Raw genomic sequence first — 13480 nt, 5'->3', positions numbered from 1 at the left:
CAGTGATTTATCCCTGCTGCCTCCGGCGTCATTACCACATTAACATGTGCTCTTTTCCTATTACTGACACACAAACACGCCGACATTAACATTCACAGACATGACTCAAAGCTCCTCTCGTCTCTCAGACCGGCTATATTTTGACCAGTTGAGCAGATGAAGGTCTTTATCATCAGGAAATCTGCCCGTTTGTTTGCCCAGGTCACACTGCGGTCACAGGCTCTGCTTTATTTTTCATTCTTTTAGGATAAATCTCCAGAATGATTGTCTTCATTTTTGCTTGTACGGGTATAACAAAAGAGTCATCTTGCACTAAATTCAACTTTAATAGGACTAACATTTGTATTCATCCTGACTTATTAACAAGCCAATATCTCACAGGCAATAACATCCTTTAGGATTAGCCACAGAGAGCAGAAAGTTATAAAAAGAACATTTATGTTGAATTGGAAGCCATGATTAACAGAAATATATGAATGTTTTATTGTTTTTTTATATTTTATTGCCTTGTTCTTTAATATATATTCTTGTATATTTTATTGTCTATGTAATTTATCGTCTGTTCCCCTTCCACCCCCATCTTTCTCGTGAGGAGATAAAGTAAGATTTTGTTGTCCTGAGTATATATGACACTAAAGGTCTTGAATCTTGAAATGGTTATTGTTGATGCAGATATCAGCAGTCCATTAACGTGCTAGTTAAAATCATTTCAAACACCATCACTATATTTGATATGAATATAAAGTTGCAATGTAGAAACCAGTGTTAATTTTGATTTAGTTTTAGTCATAGTCTTTTGATTAAAATGCCATTTAGTCACATTTTCGTCACCTGTGTCAAATACTGTTCTTAGTCTTTCCTCCTGACTGTGAATTAAATGGGAATGAAATTAAATACAGTTTATTGTGTAACCAAAAACATATTATATATATATAATGAGTGACTTTGAATTATAAACAAGCTGGAAATACACTGGGACTCTTATTTTGAAATGTCCGCGCCTCAATTGCAGTTCAGATGAGGGAGATCAAATATGCATTTCTATAACCGTCTAAAACATATTACTATATAAACATCATAAAGTAAAGATTGTGATTATTCCTCAGCATTAGTTCATAAACATGACCAGTCATAAATGTGTGTAATTGATTGATTTTCCCGTTACAACTCAAATGTGCTCATCTGTGACACAGATCATCAGTTCTGACTGGATTCTTCCCTGATCCACCCTCACTAACATTCTCCTCTCGTTTTTATTTGTTGAAGAAATTGACAGTAGATTTCCTCATAGTTTTTGTCATCCAACACTAGTTTTTATTTAGTTATCGTCTCGTTTGATGAATAATTAACATGACTTTTGGCTGTTTTATGTTTTGAACTTTTAACTTTCAAACATTGTCAATGTTATCAATAACTATTATATAATTGAAATATTATACATAACTGAATACATTATTTAATCGTGTTTATTTAATTAGTCCAAACCCTATTTGCAATCCCAACATCTACAGCAGTGTCCAGAAGTGATGTGCGGAGGGGATATTTGTTTTTAATGACCCTACAAGAGGGATCAAAATATGAGGAAAATATTTTATTTTAAATATGAGGGAAAAACAAAACATTAATCTTGGTTACGGTATTTATCTGACAAAATTAGTAGGCAAAAAACTATAGCCACAGGTTTTATTTTACTATGAAAGCATACAATGACTACAACATAATCAGTTATTAATATTTGGTTGGTTTTCTCTTGTTTTTGCATGTTTTCATCATTTATTTATATGACAGCCTGGGCAAAAATTATGTCGGTACAATTTGGCATGTTTTATTGCGTTATATCTACTCCAAGTACAACTAAAAAACGAAAAATATTGAACACATTTTAATAATATCGGTTTAATAATTAATTAATTTCAGGACATCACTGTACATGATTACACCTCGACAACAGGTCTGAGTGGAAACACATACATATCATATTATATATAATTAACTTAGTATATACATTTAAAAATGTTTTCTTGGTCAAAGCGACTGAATGATGCAACAGGTCACCTTTATGAATGGCAAATGGCTTGAATCTAAATAATGAAGTTAAATGTTTTGTCATTTTTTGTCAAAAGTGCAAAAATAGGTCCAAATAGAAATTATTGATGAGCTTAATATTTGGCGACTATAATAGTCTAAACCTACAGATTGAGTGCATCATTCTCTAGCAATAACAATGAAATAAATATCAAAATTAAATATTTTTTCTGGCTAACAGAATTTCATATTTAGACTACTTTGGTAACTAAAATAAGATTTGTGCCTTTTCTGCTTAGATAAACTTAACGGGACACAGATTTACTCCACGTTTGTGGAGAGTGAAAATCTACGCCTCATCTCAAACGCTTTGGTTATGCGAACATGTTTTAACAATATTCTCTGAGAGTTTCCATCAGTGGCGCGGAGCCTCTAGTGTGAGACAGATGTCATGTCGTGAGGACGTCAGTGGAGTGTGAAAAGCCTTTATGTCTCAATTATGGCTGCGATCAGTGAGAGCGGGGCCAAGAGGGGCGGCACTCTAATGAGGCGAACGTAAAGAGCTGCTAATTTTCACACCAACCCTTCGGGGTGCAATTATGTGTGTGTGTGTGTGTGTGTGTGAGTGCTCAGCTGTATCAAGCCAAACTGGACTCATGGAATAATCATTAACAGTGTCAGGATGTTGGCCGGTGAAGGTGGTGATGCATTGGTGTTTAAAGTGCACTGTCCCTGAATGCATCAATGAGCAGAAGACGAGAGGACAGTCTGGATCCTTTTAAAATGGATGTTTGCTCACCGACAGGACGGCCAGCAGCTCGGGGACGGCCAGCTCGGGCTTCAGCCGCTCTTTGAACATGCGGATGGTCTGGTGTTTCAGGTAATAGTAGGATGCGATGCGGCCGTACGTCAGCGGCTCGATGGTCTGCTCGTCCTGAACAAAACAAGACAGTCACTGATTAACACCACACCGGTCAAGATACGGCCGCACTGAGGCCAGGTCAAAGATGACATTCCTCAGCCGAAAGACCGTTCATGTACATGACTTGTTCATTACGTCTAAAGAGGCAGCATTAAAACACATGAAATAAAACACAATCTACATCTGCAGAGACTCTGTTACTCTCATAATCAATATACATATTTAAACCTCCAATTCTGACGATTTTTGATAAGCAAGGGATTGGTTTCAAGCAAACATGGTTCATGTTCACCGTTATATTCTTATAAACTACCGTTGCAAGAAATACCCCTTGCAGAATCTGTCTGCAAATGTGAATAATTTTAACTAAATAAGAGAGATCTTTTTTATTTAGTGCTGTCCTGAATAAGATATTTTACATAAAAGATGTTTACATATAGTCAACAAGACAAAAAAAAATAGCTGAATTTATTAAAATGACCCGTTCAAAAGTTAATGTACCATTGATTCTTAATACTGTGTGTGGTTCCCTGATGATCCACGGCTGTGTGTGTGTGTGTGTGTGGTTCCCTGATGATCCACGGCTGTGTGTGTGTGTGTGGTTCCCTGATGATCCACGGCTGTGTGTGTGTGTGTGTGTGTGTGTGTGTGTGTGTGGTTCCCTGATGATCCACGGCTGTGTGTGTGTGTGTGTCGTTAACTGGATGATCCACGGCTGTGTGCGTGTTTTGTGATTGTTGTTCTTGAGTCTCTTGTTTGTTCTGAGCAGTTAAACTGCCCTGACATTCTTCAGAAAAATCCTTCAGGTCCTGTAAATTCTTCAGTTTTCCAGTAACTTCTGCATATTTGAACCCTCTCCAGCAGTGACTGTGTGATTCTGAGATCTGAGGACGATTGAGGGACTCAAACACAACTATTGAAAAAGGTTCAAACATTCACTGATGCTCCAGAAGGAAACGTGACACATTGAGGGGGGGAAAACTTTTGAACAGGAAGATGATGTTCACATTTTTCTTAATTTGTCTCCCGGGAAACATGTACGCATCTTCTGTTGCTTCAGAAGGGAAGAACTAAATAAAAAAAAAATTATATTTAAACAAAATAAGGGGAAAAAATGACATCCTGTTCAAAAGTTTTCACCCCCGACTCTTAATGCGTTGTGTGTTGGAGTGTTTCTCACTATAGTCCCAGTTGTAAGGCAGTTTTCTTAACGCAGAATGTGAGCTGCTTACATACATTTATTTTGAAAGTTGCTTATACAAATAATTATGAATTGAAAATAGTGTTGTCACGATACTGGAATATCTAACTTCGATACGATACCTAAAAAAGTATCGATTTTCGATACCACTGGGAAAAATGCTGCATATACTGTCAAATAGATATTTTTAATATACTTGCTTTTATATATACTTTTTTTTCTATTGAAAGTCTAGGCAATTAAACATTTCTTCTAAAGAGATCACTTTATATGATAATGCTTTTAAGCTTTTTCTCATATATAAACATTGATCAATTACCATTACAATTATCTCACAAATATTTGCTAACTAATTGTGTTGCAATAGCTTACATACAGCACAAGGAAGCTTGATTTCAAACTGAATTTAAAAAGACAAGTAAACAGTAATAACATAAGAACAAATAAACAAATTACAAACAATAGCACAAATAAATACAATACAATAAAGATACTGAATAAAAACAAACAAACAAAGTAATCACATTTCAAATAACATTGGATAATATTCATTGTAAAAAATGTAATGCAGATTAATCCATTAAAGTAACACAAGTTAATCAGTCAAGAGCAGTAAGTGATCGTTTGTCTTTTTGTAGTTTGAATAATAAATAACTTCTGTCCCTTTAAGACCTGACGCACGCATGGATCCCAAACACTGTTCCTGTTACACATTCTTCCTGAACTGTTTACGTTAAAACTCACCAAGATGGGCATTGAGACATTTTTGAGTGTATTTGACCCTTAATAAGCTGGAAAAAGGAGCTCAGTTTTGCCCTTGAATTTCAGAGGCGGCTTTATTACAGTGTGTGTGCGCTTCAGATGCGAGCGCAAAATCTGCGGGAAAGAGTAGAATTAACCGCACGTCAAATTTTCGCACGTCAAAAAATAAATTCGACCTCACGTTATGTCAATCACGCTTGCACACTGCCTCCGAAACTTTCGTCCGTCAAAAAAAAATCGGAACAGGTTCGATATTCTGTGTTTTTTGCATCCGTTTTAGCCATCTACAGCTGATGCCCAACCTAAAACTGCTGGCACTGCTGGTGAATGAATCGCCAGTGCTTAGATACCTACAATTATATATACAAATATTATTGTATCAAAAATACTACAATATCACAGCTATAATTATAGCACACCAACTCCCTGTAAACCGCGTGTGTGTGTGTGTGCGCGTACGGATCCTAGACATACTGCCTGTCTCTGTTCAGGATTGGAAATTGGTGGTCTTCTTTTTAATATGTGGCTCCAGTATCGCTAGCAAAGCATCAAACGGAGCCACTGACATTCAACTTTGAATCGGTCTGGATAATCCGCAGCTCCTTGACAAGTAGGTGGAAGACGGCATTTTGTGTTGTTTTGCGTTTTTTTTTCGTAACGCATTCATTAATACGCATCGGACTCAGTGTGCAAGGTCTCTGTGCGTGACAAATTTTTCGGATCACGAATACGAAAAAACGCATGCGAAAATTTCGGACTCAGTGTGCAAAGGCCTTTACTATTTAACTAACAGTTTAAAAGTCATTTAATTCATAAAAATATAGAGATGTCAAAAAACAGTAGGTAATTCATCCGGAGATTTTTACACAGGTGGTGGGAGAAAAAGTGTAAAAAAAACAACAATGGTCACCAACACGAAATTAATTTTGGGATAGGAAATCCTTCGTGGCCCAGGGAAAGAAAGACACATTTATAGGAAAGAGCCTTCACATTTTGGGACGGCCTTCGTCACACCATTGTGGCGCACTGGGCTTTCGAAGGATGCAGCCTCTGAATTGGGACGCACTAATGAATTGTCCATTATGCCTTAAATACTCGCACGGGTTTGGAATTGACCCGATCAATTCTTATGACTACAGATGTGGAAACTCTGACCTGATAACACGATCAAACTAGGAAATAATACTGCAGTTGTAACAGCTGATAATAACAGCAATGAACAAATAAAGGAATAAAGCCTAACTGTGCAGCATGTTGAGATGTAAATGCTACTGTACCTGCTGTATTTCCATGCAGTAGGAGCACTCCAGGTCTCTCAGGCTCCTCTCCACCAGGGTTGAAAGGTATTTGTTAATGGTTTCATGGCTGGTGTTATCCAAGTTATAGTAGCTGAGAACAGAGAGAGAGAGAGAGTCAAGTCAAGATGTATTTCTATAGCACATTTAAAAGCCACAGAGTCGCACCAAAGTGCTGTACAGTAAGACAATGAAATATAGCTGCAAGCAGCCATTATCAGGGCCAAGCGCAAAGAAGAAGACAAGACATGCCAAAAGAGCTGGGAGTGTCAGATCAACTGCAACAATGAGCAATTTTAAGATGATTTTAGGCAAAAAGGCTGAAAAATGCATTGTAGCCAATGGGAATGTCATGTTTTGTTCTATTATTGCACCACCAAGAGGCACAATCCCACCATTTTTTATGTGTCCTCGGAGTGAGCCCATACATGTGTGCGTCCATTTTGGTGAAAATATCTCATTTCGTTTTGGACATTTATATGAAAAAACACGTAAAAAATGACTGACACCTGACTTTGATTGGATTTTACTACCCCTTACTATCAATATTTTGACATTTCGGCATTGTCTTATCGCTATCAACCTATGTTTCAGAACTACTGACGCTGGTTTCGTCTTGATCGGACTAGCGGTTTCGAAGATATCAGCTAACGCTTTTAAGCACTAAATTACCACGCTGCACAAACCATACGTCAAAACCTGGCACGTCTGGTATTGTTGGACTCGGCAAGGATTCAGGAGACAAAAAAAGTTACCACACCCAAAGTTATAAGCATTTGGAAAAAAGAATTATCCACTAGGTGGCGCTGTTTCAAAACTTCTCAGGCTCCTTCAGGGCATGGTGCTGATGACCCATACTGAGTTTCGTAATCGTAAAATTGGATATCAGTCGACTCGGCACAATGTCCCAAATCTAAGGAGACCACTTGTGGTTTTGGACAAACGGTTCAAAAGTTATAAGCAAAAATAGCCATTTTTCGTATCTCTGGACCAGTAGGTGGCGCTGTGCCGAAACGCTGCATGTTGCCTCAAGTCAAGCTTGTGATGGCATGCACAAAGATTGGTTTGAATACTCTAAAGTGTTGCGGAGATATAGCCGTATGTGTATTTTCGCAACCGCTACGTAAAATGTATTTGCGTGTTTAATCGTAAAAAAATTTGACGAATCAACTTGAATTCCATAACTTTTTGTTGGCATTGCAAATCGGACAAGGATGAGTTCACAAAAGCAGGTTTTTGGGAAAATTCGTCGTATGGTTCAGTTGAATCGTCTTGAGCCAAGGAAAAAATAAATGTGTTTCTAGCACTTAGGGTTCAAAAGTTATTAGCATAAATATGAGTGAAACTTTGGACAGGTGGTGGCGCTAGAGGGATTGAGTTAGACACTCCAAATTTGGTGTGTTTACTATTGGTACTGACTTCTATCAGTGTGCCAAATTTCACAACTTTCCCGCAAGCGGTTCTATGGGCTGCCAAAGGCGGAATAATAAGGAATCTAGCGATTTCAATAGGTGCATATACAAAGAAACAATTTTTTATTATTTTTTGTTGCGCCTCTGTTGTATGTTATTTTTTATTTATAGATTGTGTTCAGCACTTTGGTCAACAGTGTTGTTTTTAGGGTGCTTTATAAATAAAGGTGGATTTGATTGGACAATGCAGGATACAAAGTATAAACACATTAAACCCAATACAAAAGTCTAGCAATAGCAATCTAATTGCAGTTAAAAGTGGAAGAAGAAGAAAAACACACTAACATGACACATCTGCAATAATCCGTACAGAAAAAACTGCTTATCTAATAGGATTTAGATTTTATACAGTTCTTTTTAATCAAGAGTATCATTGAAGATTATGAGTATCGTAGAGTATCTTATTTTCTCGTAAAAATATCTAAACATGCTTAAAACAAGATACATAACTTGAGGATTTCATAGGATATTAACTACTGAAGTATACAAGAGCTGCATGAATTATTAAAGTATCTTGGATGAGATTTGAATGATGTTTTAAACAAAAAACAAGTTAAAATACCATCAGACAAAATACACGTGTATTCAAAAGATCCTCTAAACAGCTTTCATTTCTCATGCAGTTTCGCTGATCACTTATTATTTTGAAGGATGCTCAGAAATTTTACTGGAAAACAAGACATGAAGAAAATTATTTTGTTGCAATGCATAAATAAATAATAAAACGGAAATGTTATAAATCTGCACTGTTCACTACAGCTGTGCACTACGGAGGAAAATGTAATGCGCTTGCTCGATAATGCAATCACGACCTAATATTAATATCACAATTTCAATTATTTTCAAGAGAACAGCCAATCTTTTACTAAAGTGACATACTGATCAAAGAATTACCCAGCATTAATAGACATCAAATAACCTAAACATCTGCTTCTCCATAAACTCTACCATAGTATGTATTTATGTAATACATCGTAATGCTGACAGTCACATTGCAATAATTTGAGAAATTCAATGTTGGAGTCATGGAAGGAGAATTTGCAAGGAGAATATTGAGTGACACACTTAAAATACACACCAACAACTAAAGTAATGTTGGCCAATATGGACATGTTCATCAATATGACGTGCAAGTAATGCATATAATACTGAGAGAGATGTGTGCACGAGCCTGCTTTGACAGCACAGGTGGGTGTTTATACAAAAACACAACACCTCCACACAAGCAATGCTTTGCTGCAAAATCATTCCCAGATTTGCTGGAGAGCAGAAATCACTTCCATGCTCAGCAAAGCTCTAAGAGCAACCACATGAGATCCACACACAACTATGCAGTTCATTAACTCTGAGTGACGGCAAACATTTCTCCTGCTGTGTGTGTGTGTGTGTGTGTGTGTGAGTGAGTGAGTGAGTGAAAGAGAAAAAAATAAGTTAATTCTGGTTGTACCGATATATTCAGTAGAAACAGCTCACTTTTTTTCAGCACTCATAATCTGTGTGTGTTAATAATTTGCAAAACACATCACAGGGATATGTAAATAAAGATGTCCATGTGAATAATGATCACACACACACACACACACACACACACACACACACACACACACACACACACACACACACACACACACACACACACACACACACACACACACACACACACACACACACACACACACACACACACACACACACACACACACACACACACACACACACACACACACACACACACACACAAGAAGGATAATTTACAGGGCCGGTTTCAGCTGGTACACGCTGCAAAATGTGAACATCTCCAAGCAGTTTACAGGTGGAGAGAAGTGTCGTGTGTGCGTGTGTGTGTGTGTGTGTGTGTGTGTGTGTGTGTGTGTGTGAATAAGGACATGTCTACAGCTAAAAGGCCACAGGTCTACAGACTCTTAGTGAATTTTTCATAGCATCACATAACTCCACAGGTGTTAGACAAACCTTCGAGAGGGACAGTAGCTGGAGAAGATCAGCCTGTTCAAACAAACCCGTTTCCATAAACTCATCATGAACATTTTACAGCCTCTCTCTGATCATTGCAACCAAACAAGCAGCATTATGTTGCCGCTGTGCCTTTAAGACGGGTGTGTGTGCCGACTGAAGGACATGCAGAGCTGTAGGTGCTACACACCATAGACTTTAATGAGTAGAGCAGATACTGATCCAGATCCACACGTAAATACATGTGAATTCACAGATGTGCTGTAAAACAGGCAGCAACAGCTCCTGACAATTGATTTTCAAAAAAATTGTGTTTGTCATAAAAAACAACAACACACAATTATGCATATTGCAGATGAAATAAAAGTGAGTTTTGGCAAAACTTGCACTAATCACCAGATCAATCGCCTGATTGTTTTAAGTGTTCGAGACTAGACATTAAAAACACTACGGGCTGGATAAAGAAGGTCAAAATTATGCCAAAAAGGAAAAATGAATCAATGAATACAACCACAACAAAAACCACATAATATACTTATTCAGTTATATATACATCGGAAGTAATATCATTTATATAGTTATTTGTTATTAAACAGAGTATATATTAGCAATTATTATCAATTTCTTTAAACTACCATTCAAAAGTTTATTTTTTTATGTTTTTACTGTGTCTTATGCTCATCTTATGCTCAAAGCAAATTTATTTAATAAAAAATACAGTACAAATCACTAATATTGTCAAATATTATAGCAAATTAAAAGCTGTTTTCTATGTGAATATACAGTAAAGTGTAATTTATTCTTGTGAATGTCCAGCATCATTACTCCAGTCTTCAGTGTCACATGATCCTTCAGATATCATTCTGATATGATGATGATTTGATGCTTAACAAACAAAAATTATTATCAATGTCGAAATTAGATTGAATATAGTTTTGTGGAAACTGATACAATTTTCTGGATTCTTCAAAGTAATAAAGTTCAAATTAACAATTTATTGTTCAATTTATACATTATCTATTAAACATGCTTGCAATAAACCTAGCTATTCAATTATCACAGTTCAGCTTTTATAGTTAATTTAGACATTTATAATAATTGAACAATTTGTAGAAAAAATGTGCAAATTTAAAGGGGTACTTCACCGCTGGAAAGATGAATGTGTATTTAAATTGGGTCATTTACAGTATGTAGTAGAAATGTGAAATTATTTTAGAAGTCTTCTAGACTTAGAAAAGACAGAAAATGTATGTTTGGCTCATATGGAGGAACATCATGAAGCTTCGAAGCGTTATGAATCAGCGAGTCGAATCATGATTTGGATAACGCGTGTCAAACCGACAAACTGCTGAAATCACGTAACTTTGGTGATCCAAACTGCTGAATCGACTCGCTGATTCATAACGCTTCGAAGCTTCATGATGCTGTGTTTTGAAATCGTCATCACTATATAAGTCGTTATTTAGGGTTTTTTTGCGCACAAAAACTATTCTCGCCGATTCATAAAGTTATTGTAGAGCCACTGTAGTGAGATGGACTTTGTAATGACGTCTTTAGTGCCTTTTAAGGGTCTTGAGAGTGTAAAGTGCATTGAGCCAATGGAGGCCTTTCAGAGCCATCAGATTTACACTAAAATATCTTCATTTGTGTCTGAAGATGAACGGAGGTCTGACGGGTGTCCAACGACATGAGGGTAAGTCATTAATGACAGAATTTTCATTTTTGGGTGAACTAACCCTTTAATTTAGACATTTATAATAATTTCAGATTTGTTCAATCATTGAAAAATGTGCAAATTTAAAGGGGTACTTCAGCGCTAGAAAGATGAATGTGTATTTTAATTGGGTCATTTACAGTATGTAGTAGAAATGTGAAATTATTTTAGAAGTTGTTGCCTTCTAGACTGAGAAAAGACAGAAAATGTATGTTTGGCTCATGTGGATGAAAGACAACAACTCCCAGAATGCACTTGCTTCGCTGCCCTAAAAGGCCACACCCAAGCCACGCCTACCGGTTACATCACTTGCCCACCGCGGCTCCGCCCCACCGTCATTTAGATTTTAATAGTAATAAAATCCTTTAGTTCAGTTAGAGAACAGACACTGCAATTATAAACTGAACGTGTGCTCAATACAGCGAGAGCCGAACGAGAGTCTCAGCACAAACACAGCAGGTCAGATCTCCTTCATCAGAGAGTGAGGAGCTGACACACCACATGATCGCACGAGATTTGGGTTCAAAGTGAAATGCGCCTATTTAAGTGAGTTTGTCTTTGTGCCGTTTTGTTGTTGTGTTTTCATGAACCCACAATTCAAGCAACCCGCCCCCGAATTGGTGCCAATTCAAAGCAAAACTAAATGAGCACGGCCGCCCGGCATTCATTCACAGCCTCACAGTCATTCACGGTGTGTGTCTGGCACGCTTTCAGTTCATGCGTATGGAAGATTAGCTTTCATAGGAATTCATTGAGAACACTCGCTTAGCTCCGACCGCTCCGTTATGAATGTCCGAGCGGGTTGAAAACATGCAGAACAGCTCCTTCAACTGGCTGTAGTCTCTAGCCTCTGGCCGAAAAAGCCTCAGATGACGCAAAATGATGATATTTGCGTCATTGGAGGATTTTTTCTAGACATAAAAGACATAAATCTCTCGTCTCAGGGGGACATGAACGGAAGAAGCACGGTCATTCGAATATACTACCGAGCTTCTACTGATAAAAAGCTTAATGCTAAATCGCTGAAGTTACCCTTTAACCCTTAAATGCATACCATTCACTACCCTCCTCCTCATTTATTTTTTAAAGTTAGACATTAACCTTCTTAGTATTCCTCAATCAATCCATTTTAAACAATATAACAAGAAAAAAATAATAACATTATAATTGAATGCCTGTTTTTTCCACTAGTTTTTTGTCAAAAATGTATAGGGTTGCTAACGACCCGAGGTGTGTACACTCAAAAAAAAAGAAGGTTCTATATGGCACCAAAAATAGTTCTTGGCTCGTAATCATAGGGCAACCTTTTTTAGTACTATATAGCACCATTTTTGGTGCTTCAGTGGTTCTTCAGCGGTTCTTCAGAGGTTCTTCAGCGGTTCTTCAGTGGTTCTTCAGCGGTTCTTCAGCGGTTCTTCAGAGGTTCTTCACCGGTTCTTTGACTAAGGTGCTATATAGCACCTCTGAAGAACCGCTGAAGAACCACTGAAGCACCAAAATTGGTGCTATATAGCACTAAAAAAGGTTCCCTTATGATTACGAGACTTTTTTTTTAGAGTGTAAGATTGTACGCATTTTTTTATCTGCACAATAATAAATAAATCTATAATGACTAAATGAGTGCAATTCACCTTTATTCCACAAGGTGGCAATGTCTAATACACAATGATGAAGTGACGTTTCACTCATATTTACCTCAGACAGAAAACGAAACAATAATATATATATATATATATATATATATATATATATATATATAATCTGCAAAACTTGAAATGGCTCAGCGATTTACTGAACGCAATCAAATATTAGTGTCACTGTCACTTGATGATGGATCTGGTGAAGGAAGCTGTCATTGATCAAAATATTTATTTTGAAGACATTGAAAATGAGTTTTGAGGATATGCGTGAGATGGCGAATATGATCCAGATGCAGAATGTACTGGGAAATGAGCTCTGACGAGGACAGTGGTGATGGTATAAAACATCTGCTCAAACTGAACCCTTCCAAGCTCCAAACGGTAACGAAATAGGTTTTATTTTAATTGTTACTCAGGAGTTTTATATATTATCGCGACAGGTATAGAGCTATCCATGTTAGATATAGATCCGGGTCGC

At 37.1% G+C, this 13480-nt stretch overlaps 1 protein-coding gene across 1 annotated transcript in view; it reads right to left on the bottom strand.

Moving 5' to 3' along the window:
• Positions 1-13480, bottom strand: part of ascc3 (activating signal cointegrator 1 complex subunit 3) — a 352716-nt gene that overhangs the window by 46148 nt on the left and 293088 nt on the right. Inside the window, exons 35-36 of the mRNA XM_079836136.1 lie at positions 6188-6299; positions 2825-2959 (exon numbers count right to left, since the gene is read on the bottom strand). Of these exons, the coding sequence (XP_079692262.1) occupies positions 2825-2959; positions 6188-6299 (247 nt within the window). The remainder of the gene's footprint in view (positions 1-2824; positions 2960-6187; positions 6300-13480) is intronic.

Source organism: Gobio gobio (assembly GCF_949357685.1).
Source record: "Gobio gobio genome assembly, chromosome: 15".
In the NCBI taxonomy this organism is placed as follows: domain Eukaryota; kingdom Metazoa; phylum Chordata; class Actinopteri; order Cypriniformes; family Gobionidae; genus Gobio; species Gobio gobio.
The sequence above is the reverse complement of the archived record's forward strand: the minus strand, read 5'-3'. Positions and strand labels throughout refer to the sequence as shown.